Raw genomic sequence first — 16897 nt, forward strand, 5'->3', positions numbered from 1 at the left:
GGTCGTGGTAGGGTTTGAGTCAAAGTATGATAGTTGAATAATCATTAAAATAATCATATATCAGTTGCAAAAAATGTATAGATACCTTTTATTATTACCGTTACAACTGGTTGTTCAAAAAGTGTTTCTAATCGCTCCTTATCATTTAAATTAGTATTAGTATTATTATTATTTAGTATTATAATACTAACGGGTGATTTTTTAAGAGGTATAGGATTTGATTTTCAAAACAACACAAACAAATTTAAAAAATTGATGAAATCTTCATTGGAATCGATAGAACGATCAATATAATTTAATATTTGAAGATGATTTCATGCAAAGTCCAATTTTGGCACACTCTCTCTAACATATCGACCGGTATTTCACGTATAAATGCTTCAATATTGGCTTCCAGAGCGTACATCGTTGATGGTTTATCCCTGTAGACATGACTCTCATCATGACCCCACAAGAAAAAATCCAAAGGCGTCAAATCACACGATCTAGGCGGCCAATTGACGGGCCCCAAACATGAGATAAACTGTTCACCGAATGCGGCTCTTAATTGGGCCATTGTTTCGCGTGCCGTGTGGCACGTGACACAGTCTTGTTGAAACCACATGTCAGGCATGTCCAATTCTTCCATTTTGGGCAACAAAAAGTCGTCAATCATCACACGGTAGCGCTCGCCATTCACGGTAACGTTCCGGCCTTTGTCGTCTGTGAAGAAGTACGGCCCGATGATGCCACCAATCCATAATCCACACCAAACAGCGACTTTTTCGGGATGCATCGGTAGCTTTTGCAATGCTTGTGGCTGGTTTTCACTCCAGATGCGGCAATTTTGCTTGTTAAGGTATCCATTCAACCAGAAATGAGCCTCGTCGCTGAACACAATTTTTCGATAGAAATGTGGATCTTTCTCCAACTTTACTAGCGCCCATTTACGAAATGTTAGACGTTGCGGGAGGTCGTGTGGCTTCAATTCTTGCGCCAGCTTTATCTCATAAGGTTTTACACCCAAATCCTTTCGCAAAATTTTCCACGTAGTGGAGTAACAAAGGCCCAATTGCTGCGATCGGCGGCGAATCGACATTTCACGGTCATCGCAAACACTGGCGGATACAGCCGCAATATTTTCTTCGGTCCTCACTCTACGTATGCGTGTTGGTGGTTTAATGTTCAATAACGTAAACTGGGTTCGAAATTCAATTACAAGTTTCCGAATAGCTCCCTCAGTAGGCCGACGAAACTGCCCATACATTGGAAGAAGTGCACGATGCACTTTCTTCACTGAGTATGAATTTTAATAAGAAAATTCAATAATTTGCAAGCGTTGCAAGCGATTCATGGTTAAATTATAGACCACACTGAACAAGTTTGACAATGACACAAGACACGATTCACGCGTGATCTGTCAAAAACAGTGTTGCCAAAAAGATACCAGCAAAAAAATCAGTCATTATATTGATTTATGAATACACCAGATTTGGCTCCACGTGACTTTTCTGTTACCAAAATGTGCATATCAGAACTGCTTCGAGGATTGAAAAAAACGCTGACACAGGTGTATTATATCTGAGAGGGACTACTTTGAAGGGGACAAAATAGAAATTGATGAATAAATGAATATTTTTTCAAGAAAAATAAATATTTATATTATTTTTGAAACAGACAGCGTATAGCTTTCTTAGAGCAAGCTTCGTGTCAAAACAGGATATCTGTTTTAAATCTGTTTTTCCGTTAATTAGCTGTCGCACCCCTTCGAACGACGACCCTCAGAAGTCGAAACTTGTGCGAGCTAAGGATTAACGAGGATATATAACAGTAATTTCCGCTATACCAATCTTCAACTCGATCAGTGTAAACTTTGTTTGTTTTCACTTGAATACTTTTGTGCTTCGTACCGTAGAAGCGACGCCCATATTTTTTCAAGGTCATAGGCGGTAGGAAAATCAAATACCTCTAGCGATATCAAACAAATGTCCTCTAGATTGTGGAGTTGTACGGCTAAGGCAGGTATAAAAAATGAAATTGACAATGAGGTTACCATGTTATCGTAGTGCTCGACACGTTTATACATGGCGATAGCTAGATCTGGAGAATCAACCGACAAATAGAGTTTTTCCGCTTCCCTGTACTTGCCGGCTTCTTCCAATTGTTCAGCACGTTTTATATACATGTCGGACACTTCCTCGTGATCCAGATATTTGGAAGCAATGGCATGCGCCTTATCCCAGAGACCGGCCTCGTTGTACATATCCACAGCTTCTTTGTACATACCGCACGCTGCAAACAATTTTTCAGCGGTGGAGTACTCCTGAAAAAAATAGGTTCAATCATGGCTGAAATCAATTATCATACCTTGAAAGATTACTGTGACATTTTTTTATGAAAAGTTTACAAATCCGCTACAAGTTTTTCACTATACAATAGATTTCTCAAGGGGAAACGATTCAATTTGAACCATTGTATACCTTGGAAACAATGGCTGCTACCTATAGCACAGATTAAGTACCTATAGTCCAATAAGGTGATTAATTCTAGGTTAGGTTAGATAACGAATCTGACGCGGGCCCTGACTAATATCTCAGCCAGCGAATAAACACATGACTCACCGCGAGCCGCCGCGAAAAGTGTAGACGAGTGCCGAAACCACTAGAGAAATCGAGAGCGATCGTTACCGATATAAAAGGCCGGGGAGGGGAGTAGGAATTCAGAAAGCGAATAGAGCGGAAAACAAAGAATTCAAATAGTGAAGATAAATTAAGCGTTACTTTCAAGTTAAAAATGATTTATGATTCTTATGAAGAAGCTATTATGTAGCGAAATACTTGTCGTGGTTTCATAGTGAAAATCTTACAGTAAGTTTGGCAATGGGTTTTCATCAACTATCGGCTAGTTCTATTCAATAATTCAAGAACATACCTTGATTGTTGAAAAATGACTAGCAATAAGGACATAATATTTCTTCACGGTGTCCGGATCATCGATAACTTTTACGATGTGCACGGCCTTTTTCCACTGTCTAGCTGCAACAGCTGCATCCAAAGCTTTCAATGTACAACCGGCTTCTATATAATGGCTGATGGCTGCATCCATTTGCTTCGTTTCTACCAGGAAGTCACCCCATTCTTCTTCAAGTTGAACGACTTGATCGGGGCTTACGTTTCTCGCTAAGTCGACAGCCTTGTTCCAGACCTTTCCTGAAAGGCAAGGTTGAAATCCAAACGAGTTTTTTGGGTCACATTGGCGCTTACCTTTTCTGTAGCACTCCATCGCTAAGTCCGGTTTGTCTAGCTTTTCATATATCTCAGCTGCTGGTTCGAAGAGTTCCTGGTTTATCAAGTTCTTCAGGACATTTGCAACTACTGCTAGATCGTTCAAGAGTTGTGGGTGTTTAGAAAGTAAGTTAGGTACTCTTAAAAGCTTATTAGATTTTATATACATATTCAGAGCCTCTTCGTATTTTCTTTCTCTTTCCAAAACTTGACCGACTTTTTCGTATTGCCCGGTTTGCAATAACAAAGACATGTGCTCATCTTTCAGATCTTTCAGGTGTTCATAGTTTCTTTGCTCGGCTAACCTGCGAATAATATTGACGTATTTCAGGCCGTGAAAAACAAAAACAGACGAGGTCTGTAACACAGATTTACAGCTTGAATTGAAACAGGTTGGAACCTGGCTCCTTGACCCTTATAGCGTGCTTATGTCAGAAGGGCCAACGGGGTGTAAACTGACTTTGGGATTGGCGACATGAAAGTTCTCAGACATCAGTACCAGCTTTCACGGTGTGCCCATACCTGGCTGGGGTGAGTAGGTAATTCATCCGTTAACGGAGGATATGAGGGCCCCATATCGCCTCTATATCGTGGGCCCAGGCGAAGCTTTCTAGCTTACAGAGACAGGCTTGTCTGGCCATCAGTGGTGCCATCAGTACCACACCGTCAGCGGCCATGGATATCCTTCTAGATCCACCTCCTCTCCACATTTTTCTGGAGAGAGAGGCTAGATAGACTTGTGCACATTGCCAATTGCACAAATCAATTTAATGCAGAGTGCAACATACTGTTGGTTAACACTGGAAGTTACAGTATTCTGGAAATGACCTCTGACTTCATGCCTCCAACTGTCAACTACGAACTGCCCTATAAAGTACTGTTCCCGAGTAGAGAGGACTGGATCCTCCGGAAGAAGGAAATATCAAGAGCAGATAGTTGTTGGTTCACAGATGGACCGAAAACATCTTCCGGTTCTGGTGCAGGTGTTTTCAGTCGCAGACCCAGGACAGAGATACCAACCTGCCTAGGAACCTATGCGGTATTTCAAGCGGAAATTTACGCTATTGGATTATGTGCGGAGAGATTGGAAGAATCCAACCTCATACACGAGTCAATAAAATCTTTTCGGACAGTCAAGCAGCATTGAAAGCTCTTGGCTCCTACCGAGGAACGTCTAAGTTGGTAGCAAATTGCCAAAGACGACTCTCCTCGATAGGAAGAGTTAACAGATTGTCTCTGGTCTGGATTCCTGGTGTAATCTTAGTGTTATTCAGATTATTTTTAAACACCGTAACTGTCTCTCATAAAACGTTAACTTATGGCCGAGGGTCCGAGAGTGTTAAGATAAACACTATTCATCAGCGTGAAAAGATGACCAGACAGGTATAATTATCACGTAGCTCGAAATGTTAATATGGGCATATCAATATCCCAGAATTGAAAGTTTTGTGAACTCATCGGAGATGTTTTTAATGACCTACGTCGTACGGGGGCAACGATGAAGAGATAACGGTTTGAGAAACGCGAGGGGCGAGACACTCGTGATTTTATTTTCCTGGCTTTGGAAAGGAGAAAAGACAGAGGGTTCTGGGAGCTCTTCGCTTAAGGCAGCGATCTTAGAGGGCTGCGAAAGTTTTTGTTTGGGAAGTAAGTCTTCGTGAATTTTGAGGAGGTTCAAAAACATGGAAGTTTGAAGGGTTCTCTTGACGGTCAACCAAGGGCGGTATATTTTGTTTTGGGAGATAGTTTTCCTGGGTGTAATCTTTAACTTTTTTTTCTTGCAAATAGGCGGTTAGCGCGATTTTGGGTAGTCTTTTATTCTGAAGCGGAAATCGAGCAGTGTAGTGCAAAAGTTTTGAATAGGGGACGAGCAGGAAAAAGGCAGCGGTGAGTAAAATATGCATGTGTACTAACCATTTTATAATTTTGGAAAGAAGTTAGCTATAATAAATTTATATACAGAGTGGACCGAATAATTGCCTTATAGATATTTTGCGGTTAGAAATCATCGGCCAAGTTGTGGAATTGGCCGCGGTGGTAGTGTGCCCGACTCACGATCGGAAGACCGTGGGTTCGATTCCCGCCTCGACCAGATATTTTTCTCGAGAGAATTTATCTGGTTGAAGCTGGAATGATTCTGCAACCGTGTTAGGAATCACACGTTAAAAGGTAAGACCTCGTTAGTCCTTAGCTCGCACAAGTTTCTCAAATTCTCAGAGTTGTCGTTCGTATGGGGGGGACAGCTGATTAACGGAAAACAGATTTTAAAACAGATTTTTTTTAGTTAGATTATTTCGTCATTCTCGTATATTATAGTAATTTCCGGCCAAGGCACAAATATTGAGTTTTTTTTTTTGAAATTTGGTTATGGTTATTGTTTTATTTTATTTTTTTTTGTATTTTTGTTCTTTGACTATTTTGTTATATATTCTTCTTTTATTTCTTTCATTATTGAATATAGTTTCTTCTGAAGGTTATAAACAAGCTTTTATTTCAAAATCTACTATAGTAACCTCTTGGAAGGAAGTGCCTGCGATATTTTTAAGATCTTTTCTCTCTGCAACTAAAGACCTCCTCCTAGTGCGGAATTGAAGCATCTTTCGGACTTGCCTGAAATCCAAAATTTGATGTGAAGAAATTCGCATCTGGTGACAGCAGCTGCCAAATTTTATTTGAATAAAACAAACACGGCAATAGCAAAAGGGTTACTGTAAGATATCTTGTTACACCACTAGATATCTCATCAAACTAGGGAAAACATTGTTAAAAATGAAACACACTGTTAACGGTACTTGAGCCAAGATCATACCATACTCATGTCACAGAGGTTGGAAAGGAAGTCGCCTCGGAAAGCAGGTGTATTGGTCTCGGTATATTTGACAGAAGGCTGTGATTGGTTGGAAGGAACATCGTATGATCACAGCGGTTTATTTTGAATATTCAGAGATCACTCCATTTTGTATTACCTACATACCTTAAATAAAAACTTATGCTATATAATGTTTCATTATATACTTAACAGTTACCAAGGGTTGATAGACAGTTAATGACGTATTATTTTACTGGTGACTCAGCTATAAACCCGTAGATGTTTCAGTGGGATACGTATATATAATAATAATAGTAAAACCATTCCGGATTTGCTACACTGGACTGCTGACTCCCTTGCAAAGGAGGGTGCTGCAAGCAGTTTCATCTGACCAGAACCTGTCATTGGCATCGCTTTACGCTTTGCCAAACAAACATTGAACACCCGACACAGGAAGTGCCCTTGCTGTTGGAGGTGGAGTGGAGGAAGAGGAAGGTGCACTTATAGTTGCTGCCACTCCTACCTCCTTCGTTTTTTTTCTCCTTTTGGCCTCTGCGCCGCAAATGCGCTTACGCCTTGGCCTTTGTATTACACCACGAGGTGATCTGCTATGTCCAGCCTCATTCCAAATGGTAGATTTGGGTGGACATTTCTGTTCATCCCCAGCCACCGCCTAAGATTGAGGTGAGCACTTCTGTCCAACCTCGGGAATGGTTTTTGTTGTTTCTGTTTTTGTGTTTGTTTCATTCCTGTGTGTTCCCACAAGTAGCAGGGGAAGAGTTGGTCTCTGGCAGAGCCCCGCATTACCAGAGGTAGGCTGATTGCAATGAGGTTTCGCCCAGTTCCCCAACGGGATCGTTCGCAAGCGCATGTCACCCAGCGGCCATTCAGCTGTCGGCACGATTCCTTACACTTTAGCTTGGGTAGGCTGGTTCACATTGGCATGTTTTGCAAAGGCTTTTGGGGAGTTTTAGTTCCCCTCATCCCACCTATTTCTGTCACTGACCAGGAGTCCGGCGACCCCGTCCGTAAGGCCACATTGACTTCCCGTACAGGGCCTCCAGTCCCCTGGCCGTTCCCGTATCCCTCACCTGGGGACGCGCCCGATAGGTAGCCCAACCCACGGGGATGTGATAAGATGTGACGATCGCCCAGCACATCGACAACATGAAACGTGTGGCAATCGTTCCAATGGAAAAGCCGAGGAGAGCCAAGACCAAAATAAGCGTAGTGCATCAGGAGTTCTAGCCACTTGGTGGTACGGTCAAGAAGTTAAGCGCCGCTTGCGAGAAGCAATACGAAGGAAACGTCCGGTATTGTGGAAAAACAGTTCGTAGCTTTCGCATTACAATAATGCACCTGCTCACTCTTCACTGCTTGTTCATGTTTTTTGGCCAAAAACAACACCATAATCATGCCTCAGCCACTGTATTCACATCATTTGGCCTCCTGCGACTTTTTCCCAAGATTGAAGAGGCGGCTTCCAGGACTGCTTCGAAGCTTGAAAAAATGCTGCCACGAGTGTATTATATCTGAGGGGGCCTACTTCAAAGGGGACAAAATGGAAACTGAATGAATATTTTTTGAGAAAAATTTGTTATTTGTGCATGAAATGGAGACCGTTATATTTCAAATAAATGACAAAATACCGCAGTGGTTTGCCTTTTTATTATAAACGTATATCACTATTCATACATAAAGACATTGTGTTATGTGACATGGAACATAAAACCCATAGAACTCTAACAAAATTAAAATTCACCTTTTTTGAATCAACCTCGTTTATTACCTTAGAGCTTCATCCCATTTATGCAACTTCTTGTACATATCTAGAGCCTTTTCGATATTTCCCTGTTCCAGAAATATATTTTCAGCCGTGGAAAGGTCCCCATATAAAATTGACAGGCGTGCCCAAACATCTGGTGAATTATTGGGATTTTCGTTATATTTCTCAACGAATTTCTGAGCCTCCATCGAAGTGTCGTGCAGAAAATATGCAGTAGCCACTTCTCCAAGAGCGCTACTACACCTCTCAGCCAGGGCTAAATTATGATGTTTCATGGCTATAACATAAAGAGTGTGCCACATTGCTTCTGCTTCTGGAGAGTTCTCCATGCTTTCAAGAAATAAAATTGCTCTGTTGAAATCGTTATCATTGATTGCAGTACCTGAAATCAAATGCACAATATGAAGTTGGCAACTCAAAAAAAGTCCGCTTTCGCTTCTGAGAAATGAAAAGACCTAATGAAAAATGAAATGAAAAGACCTTATGAAAGACCTTTTAGTTATTCGAGATACAAAACCGCTATACCTGTAATAAAAAATTCAAACTTACCAAATTCCACCAATCCTTCGTCCAGTTCCAGATTGAAAGAATTATTACCATCGACACAAATAGCCTCCGTTTTTCCATCGTTTCTCATAATATCAACTACATCTCCTTTGATGGTCATCATGGTGGGGTTTTCAGGCAGCTCTATATTGTACCAAATCGCAAGAGTTGAACCAGCTTGAGCTACAGCTACGTCACTACTCTCTACCCACTGAACAAAACCCACCCCAGTAAAGATGGTTTGTTTGATTTGTGTAGTAGTATCGACGAGATTCAGTCTAAAAAGAAAATAAGAGTATCAGGTAGTTTCAAAAGTTTTTTCTGTTTTGATGTCATGTGTGTTTGGAGCTTCATATCTCAATGAATGTGTGTTTATTCTAGTGTGTCGCGGTTTATACCAGCCTACCAAACTTTTTTGCCTGGGAACCCACCTTCATTGTGGGTTTTTTTCGCGACCAACATATTGAATAATATTATTCATTATTATTATCGCGAAAATTCATCATCGAGGAATACACCTCTAATAGAAAATAGTAAAGATGATATAATTGAAGATGAAATACAGTACAGAATCTTAAAACTAAACGTATACAAAAAATGAAAAAATGAGACTTATGTAATTATTGTGACTTTTTCTATATTAATTTTTTTAAATATACCAAAGTGGAGAATACCTTCTCACACAAGTATGTGGTTGAAGATCCCAACAGCTCTTTTAAGGCTGTGTTCGAAAGAACTGAATACTCTCCCCTAGCCTTTATACAAAATGCGAAAAACCAATTCATAAGTATAAAGTGTTTTTAATATATTTCCGCGACCCACCCAAAATGCTACCACGACCCACCAGTGGGTCGCGACCTATAGTTTGGGAACCACTGGTTTATACTAATCGAAAGAGAATTTTGTACATTTTCTCCAGATTCTGATCATTTGCCTCTCTTCAGCTTATTACTATGTGATGTGTTGAGCTATTTTTGTCCAATTTTTTTAATTTCAAATTAAATCAAAGCGCTGCCGAAACAGGCCGAAAAATTAACCAACCATTTGAAAAAAATACTGTTAATGAATGTAATATTCGACGTTGGTTTGCGACATTTCGTTCCGGTAATATTTGCCTCGAAGATGAGCCCCGAAGTGGTCGACCTACAGTAATTCAGGACGAGAAGTTGAGGACCTTGGTGAAGACTGACCCATGAAAAACAGTGCGTGGAACGGCGGCAGAACTGGGCATCAGCTCCCATGCGGTTTTTGATTGTTTAAAACGTATTGGAAATAGAAAAAGAAATAGTTTTATTCATCACCAAAATTTCCACACATACACAATTACAAGATTAAATACATGAGAAAACTTATGGGACTAGTCAAAGAAGTAAAACGCCAAAAGCTAGCCACACATTTTTGATCTTGAACAAATTTAAAAAAGACTACATGTATAAAAGAAACTGTGTCATTTATCTAAGCACTGAAAGCAAGGGATTCCTACATACTGTAGAAGCCGTTATCTAACAAGAAACCATATAGTTCATTCCTCATTACAGTTCTACTTTTATTGATCCCCATAAAATTTGTTATTTTTTTGAAGCATTTAATCTTCAAGTATTTTGGGAAATTCTGACTGACTCTCAAGCGATAGTGACATAAAATATCTTCAACCCGACTAGCGTAATTATGTATATTAGAGTTTTTTTGGATATAGGTGTTTATTATCATAGGTCATAGACGAATAACACTAGCTGTAATATGTAAAGGCACGGCAATGTTAAGATACAAAATTTGTTAAATAGTAGTTTACAAGAGTCCAGTGGACGAGACTCGTTAGTACAGCAAATGACTCTTTTCTGAACCTTAAAAATGCGGTCAGTATATGCAGAGTTACCCCAGAAGATCAATCCATACTGTAGCCTTGATTGTACCAGTCCATGACACATGAGTTGTATAACTTCTGTAGAGACAGTGTCTCGCAAATTCCAAATTGCGTAGTTTGCACTGGAAAGTTGGAAATGCTCGAAAGGTGGGTGCCCCACGATTTGAACGATCGTCAAAAATTGTCAGATTTCAGAGTTTGTTCTCCTTTGCTTTTGTCCCCTTGGGGAACGTGGCGAAACCTCAGTGCAATCAGCCTACCTCTGGCAATGCCGGGCTCTGCCAAAGGTGACCAATGAAACAAACCGAAAAACAGAAACAACAAAAACAAAAAACCAATCTCGAGGTTGGACAGAAATGCTCACCTCAATCTTAGGCGGTGGCTGGGGATGAACAGAAATGTCCACCCCAATCTACCGCTTGGAATGAGGCTGGACATAGCAGATCACCTCGTGATGTAATACAAAGGCCAAGGCGTAAGCGCATTTGCGGCGCCAATGACAAAAGGAGAAAGAGAGCCAAGGAAGCAGGAGTGGCAGCAACTATATAAGTGCACCCTCCTCCTTCCCCACTCCATCTCCAACAGCAACGAGCGACAAGAGCTCCGCCTTCAATAATAGCAAGGAACCGGCTGCCCCTGCAGGAAAGCTTCCTCACTTGTGAACCTCCAAGGAGGGAACCCCAAAAAGGTTGAAGATGCCGCGCGACGACAGTAATGTCGCTGTACCTTCCAAAACCTTCGCGGAGGCCACCATGAGACACCTCAAGGTTGCCAAAGATAGTTTGTATTCAGCGAGGCTTGGCCTACACCTGCCAATATAAAGGAGATGTCTGCTAGTGACCTGTCCACCTTCCTGGAAAGGACAGGATGGACGATGACCTAGGAGAACAACTCCTCGGCCACATGTGGCCTAAGTGCTATGGGTCTACACTCTCCCTCCCTACTCTACAGACACAGAACCGGGCCAAACTATCACAGCAGAGTCCTACTGTGAGGAAATCGACGAAATGTGACGAAAATTGCGCCACCAGCAGCCGGCACTGATTAACAGAACAGGTCCGATTCTGCTACACGACAACATCCGTCCTCAAGTTTACAAATCACTGTTCGATAATTAAACGAGTTGAGCGTCGAAGTTTTGCCTCGCCCACCATAGTCCCCAGACCTCCCACCAATTATCTAGCATCTTTTCAGGCACTTCGATAACTTTCTTATCGGTAGAACCTTCGCCAATCAGGAGCAGCCAGAAACTGCCTTATTCCCATGCTGACAGAATTATTCGACTTGTGTTATGTTGGCAAAAGTGTACTGATTCAAACGGCGCGATTAAATTGAATACGTATTCACTGAGATATTACAGATCCAAGTAGACTCACGAAAACACATAAAACTTTTGAAATAACCAATAGTTTTATGAAAAAAAGTATATTTTTACCTCTGTTTTTTATCCCTGAATAGCAGTTTATGTCCAGTTTCACTCAGTTCTAACCAATCAATCTTAGAGTCGTGATTAATTTGTGCCATCATAAATCCGCTGACCAAATCGACAATACAAATAGTTTTCAGATCCAATAAATAAGCGAGCTTTTTGTTGTCCGACGTTTGGTTTCTTTCGTTGAGCCTCACGCTGATCAGATGAGGGTTTGCGAATTCTGTTCGGACAGAACAAAGAATGTCGTTGTCTCCATATTCTATCAGAGTTAGTTCTCCGGCATTGAAAACCAAACAAACATTTGCATTCTCGAAGTAGAATTTCTCGTGGCGACCAGAGTTGTTCCACGGCACCTTGAAATTGTAGGGATTTATTTATCATATCTACAGGAAAATGTATTAAATTTCCATATTAACACCAGCTACTTTTTCTTATTATCAAATTATCAACCAAGAAAATTAGCACTTATAACAGTTGAAACGTTGAGCTGAAAAATTCGTAGGTTAACATCAAAAAATGGATTAAATTTAGTATACAGTTTGTATATATAATACTAGTATATACAAGACCAGTATATACAATAATATACAACACTAGTAGTGCCATCTATGTGCCAACCTACGAACTTCTCAGCCCATCTAATATTATCTTACCTCACTCAGAAGGTTTCTCACCAAATCAGCAACTAGTAACGTATCGTCTGTCCTGGCAACCAAATAAGAATCTTTACCCATTATTTTGACGTCTTCGATTTCACCTCCGTGTTGCGATCTCAATATAACCCCCCTTTCATTTGTATCGAGCGGTTTCACAAGTACCTGGCTGGGCCCTACATATGTTATTTCGAATTTGTCTTTCCAAATGGTTCTCTTCAAAACTGAAACAAATGGTCGTGAAAATATATACAGTACATTCTAGATTGATACTGTGGAAATATCGTCAAACGAGGTCAACTTTAGCATTCAGGGGGACATATTTCTACGTGAGAGCCTAATGAATGACCAACAGGTAATTTTTCAGGATGTATGGGATTTGATTTTCAAAACACAGAAATTCAGAAAAAATTGGTGAAATCTTTTTTGGAATCGATAGAACGATCAAAATAATTTAATGTTTGAAGATGATTTCATGCAAATGTTGTCCGCGGCTCCGCTTTAGATGGCGCATGCGCAAGGTCCAATTTTGGCACACTATCTCTAACATATTGACCGGTATTTCACGTATAAATGCTTCAATCTTGGCTTCAAGAGCGCCAATCGTTGCTGGTTTATCCCTGTAGACATGAACCTTAACATGACCCCACAAGAAATAATCCAAAGACGTTAAATCACACGATCTAGGCGGCCAATTGACGGACCCCAAACGTGTGATAAACTGTTCACCGAAGGCGGCTCTTAATTGGGCCATTGTTCAATTTTGCTTGTTAACGTATCCATTCAACCAGAAATGAGCCTCGTCGCTGAACCCAATTTTTCGACAAAAATGTGGATCTTCCTCCAACTTTGCCAGCGCCCATTCACTAAATGTTAGACATTGTTGGAGGTCGTGTGACTTCAATTCTTACACCAGCTGTATCTTATAAGGTTTTACACCCAAATCCTTTCGCAAAATTTTCCACGTAGTGGAGAAACAGAGGCCCAATTGCTGCGAACGGTGGCGAATCGACATTTCACGGTCATCACGAACACTGGCGGATACAGCCGCAATATTTCCTTCGGTCCTCACTCTACGTATGCGTGTTGGTGGTTTGATGTCCAATAATGTAAAAGGTTCGAAATTTAGTCACAAGCTTCCGAATAGCTCCCTCAGTAGGCCGAAGAATCTGCCCATAAATTGGAAGAAGTGCACGATACACTTTCTTCACCGAGCATGAATTTTGATAAAAAAATTCTATAATTTCAAGCGTTGTTCATCCGTAAGTCGATTCATGGTTAAATTATAGACCAAACTGAACAAGTTTGACAATGACACAAGACACGATTCACACGTGATCTGTCAAAAAAAGTGTTGCCAAAAAGATACCAGCAAAAAAACACTCATTATAATCAAAGAATCACCGTGTGTATCAGAAAAAACATTTCTAATAGTACTAGCTGACTTGGCAAACGTTATTTTGCCACAAAAATTATTTCTATTAGAACAATAACACTTTTGGAAATTGCACACGTTTAAAATACCTACATCGACACAGCTGTAGGTATAACGAGGATTCCGGGTATTATTATATTTCTCCCTTCCGAATTTGCCATCTAAAATACTGGCTTTGGCAACGTTTTTCATTAACTTCCAATGACTAATCGCGTGCAGTTGCACGGTCGTGGTGAATTAATGACATAAGTAGACTAGTAACGTCAATCAACCAGAAAAGCATTTTGTGATGATTTCAAAGTTAATAACTTCCTGTTTGATAGATACCTACAAGTGAACATGATTGTTCGTGGTGAATAAAAGAGTTTTATTGACATTCAAGCGATCTAAGTGATTGAATATATAAAATTGATTTCAACTTTGAAATAGTTGAAATGATTTAATTGAAACGTGATTGAATGAAATGCTGATGATGAAAGAATTCATAGCAATTATCTTAGAGAACATACCTGATTCAAACATGAACACAGCTCCACATAGTCCCCCACAAGTCACCTTTGAACCGTCTCGCTTCCAAGCCAAAGCCGTAACTGTGTAAAAGTTGGGTATTTCCTTAGGAGCGATTTCCTCCCAAATAGATTTTCTCGTGTTCCAAGTGTACATTCGTAACCGATTGAAACTCCCCATTGCCACAGCCTAGCGTTTAAACAAATAATGTACATTTTACTAGATCAGAGTATTCCAATTGCGTTTGAATTGGAAGGGGAATATTTTTTAACTTTTTATCACGCCAACATTATTATACGAAAAAAACCGAACACATCAAATGTAAATTATAATTTGACATACTTCAACGTAAAAATGCCACCCTTACTTTCAACCCCCTTTGAATAACAGGTACAACCCCCAATTTTTCAAATGGGAAGTATACGTTTGTGATATATCGTTTGAAAGGTCTCTTTATTATCTATTCAAAAATGTTATGGCTTTCGAAATTCGATAAAATATACTGAAGAACAAAAATATAATGCAAAACGTAATAAAATACGAAAAAGAACTATGGATGTTAACGAAGTAGATATTCAAAATGTTTACCGCGAACGTCTTAGCAACATCCTAATCTCGAATAAAACTGTCTTCTAACATTATTTAAAGGTGCGTATGCACCAAAAAAGCGAGCACGAGCGAACAAGAGCGAATAAGAATGAACGAGCATTCTGCATCAATAATCAATAATGAGCAAACACGAGCAAACATACACGAATGCTCGCTCATGCTCGCTCGTGCTCGCTTTTTTTGTGTTTTGTGAATAAGCATGACCGTTAAGAGACAAAGTACAATCATCAGAAAACATAACGTCTTCTAATTGGTTGATATTGTTATCCAACATATGTCCATCATTTGCTCACAAAAATAATTTCTTCTATCAAAATCATCTTTTATGAGCTCCTGAGATCTTTTTATATATAGGGATGCATTTAATTTTCATTTAGTATGTTTACTATCGATGTATGACTAACATTGAATGTAGTGGATGCCTGTCTACTCGATGTATGTGGGTTTCCTCAAACTCAAGCATCACATATAATTTGAGTTCATCACCCACTGCATTGACAGCTGCTTTTTTTCTGCCCCACATGACCAAGCTCACCAAACTGCTTATTCTCTATTTTGCTTATTATTCCTTGAGATATGGGCGGTAAATTAGGAAATTTCCCATGAAATAGATGAGCTACTTCCTGTTGTGTTCGAGTTTTATCTCCGTATCCAATCATTTGTAAAACTGTTATTTTATGCATTTCTGTTAATCTAACAATTTGTCAGACTTGAAGTTAACGAACTTTAAACTTAAATTAAAATACTGACAACTAATGTTGAAACATACAAAACAAGTTGACAAGGCGTTTTAAACTAACGTTGCCACGGAAATTATTTACAGTTTTTTGAAGGATATAGTATTTCCAATACCAATTGGGACAGCACAGAGAAGGAATTCCCGCCTCGACATAGGCGTCAGCATATTATTTTTCAGTGGTAGTTTTTCAGTTACTTATTCTTACAATCATAGCAATTGATCACCCCATGAAAAAGTTATCCCAACTGAATTTTTCCACCATGGATAATTATGAAAAACTTCGAAATTTAAGGTAGTTGATTTCCGAGTCGAAAACTCTAAAATACAATGAAAACACAAATATTCACACTGAATTCTCGTCAAACATATTTTTAGAAAATAATAGAGGTCAACAAAATTGCTAGAAAAATCAAAATTCTTCTTCGCTATATTCGGATGAGGTGGAATCATCATCGGGTTGAATAACGATCGGATTTATGGAACTTTACACATAATATTTGTTCTCTTCTTTTATAATGTGGGCCACACAGTTCTTCCACACATCACTATTACCTACTTCATTCACCACTCCCCTTATATTGTGAGGCACTACAACATTCAAAGTCGGTGACTGATTACATTTCCGCAAGCTTTCTTTCATTGTGGCCCAAACCATTTCAACTGGATTGAAGACACAATAGTATGGAGGCAAACGTAAGAGAATATGATCGTTGTTTTATGGTCCGCTTTTTAATCTATTGTTGACAAATTAATTTGCAGGATAACCATCATTGAACAAACAAAGTCCACATCGGACCAAAAAACTTTAGGTATATAAACAGCTAACTAACCCTCGTCTCTAGATTCAGTATCAATTTGCTTCTCCTGGAGATACTAACCTTGTTAGCGAAACCCGCGTCGAGTGCAAAAATATCAGTTTGGTGTTAGGGTAATTGATCTCTAGAAAAACATTTTAAAAATCGGTTTGCAAAACCACTCACTACCTAACCTAACCCTACGAACACACGCCATTGATAAAGGAATATTGTGAAACGGACAAAAAATTAGTATTCAGCCAGTCCAGCTAGCAGAGCCTTTATTCCTCAACTACATTTGATAGCACGTTTACTAACTATCTGGGCGACTAGGGCGGGCCATAGGCAAGAAATATTTATGACTGTACTCTTATTTTTATTGCCGTTCCAATTGGGAATGGATAGACTATACCATCTAAAAAGAACATTGCTATGGTTTTTGTTTACTTTCTTATTACCA

General features: G+C 39.7%; 1 protein-coding gene across 1 annotated transcript in view; it reads right to left on the reverse strand.

The window, feature by feature from the left end:
• The window catches only part of Oseg2 (intraflagellar transport protein Oseg2), a 33377-nt gene that overhangs the window by 14597 nt on the left and 1883 nt on the right, over positions 1-16897 (reverse strand). Inside the window, exons 5-12 of the mRNA XM_074172172.1 lie at positions 14298-14484; positions 12354-12577; positions 11704-12053; positions 8408-8682; positions 7862-8240; positions 3243-3568; positions 2911-3188; positions 2033-2302 (exon numbers count right to left, since the gene is read on the reverse strand). Of these exons, the coding sequence (XP_074028273.1) occupies positions 2033-2302; positions 2911-3188; positions 3243-3568; positions 7862-8240; positions 8408-8682; positions 11704-12053; positions 12354-12577; positions 14298-14484 (2289 nt within the window). The remainder of the gene's footprint in view (positions 1-2032; positions 2303-2910; positions 3189-3242; positions 3569-7861; positions 8241-8407; positions 8683-11703; positions 12054-12353; positions 12578-14297; positions 14485-16897) is intronic.

This window comes from Leptinotarsa decemlineata, unplaced genomic scaffold, assembly GCF_025532065.1.
Source record: "Leptinotarsa decemlineata unplaced genomic scaffold, Ldec_3_MD MMD2_tig00000035_RagTag_RagTag, whole genome shotgun sequence".
NCBI lineage: Eukaryota > Metazoa > Arthropoda > Insecta > Coleoptera > Chrysomelidae > Leptinotarsa > Leptinotarsa decemlineata.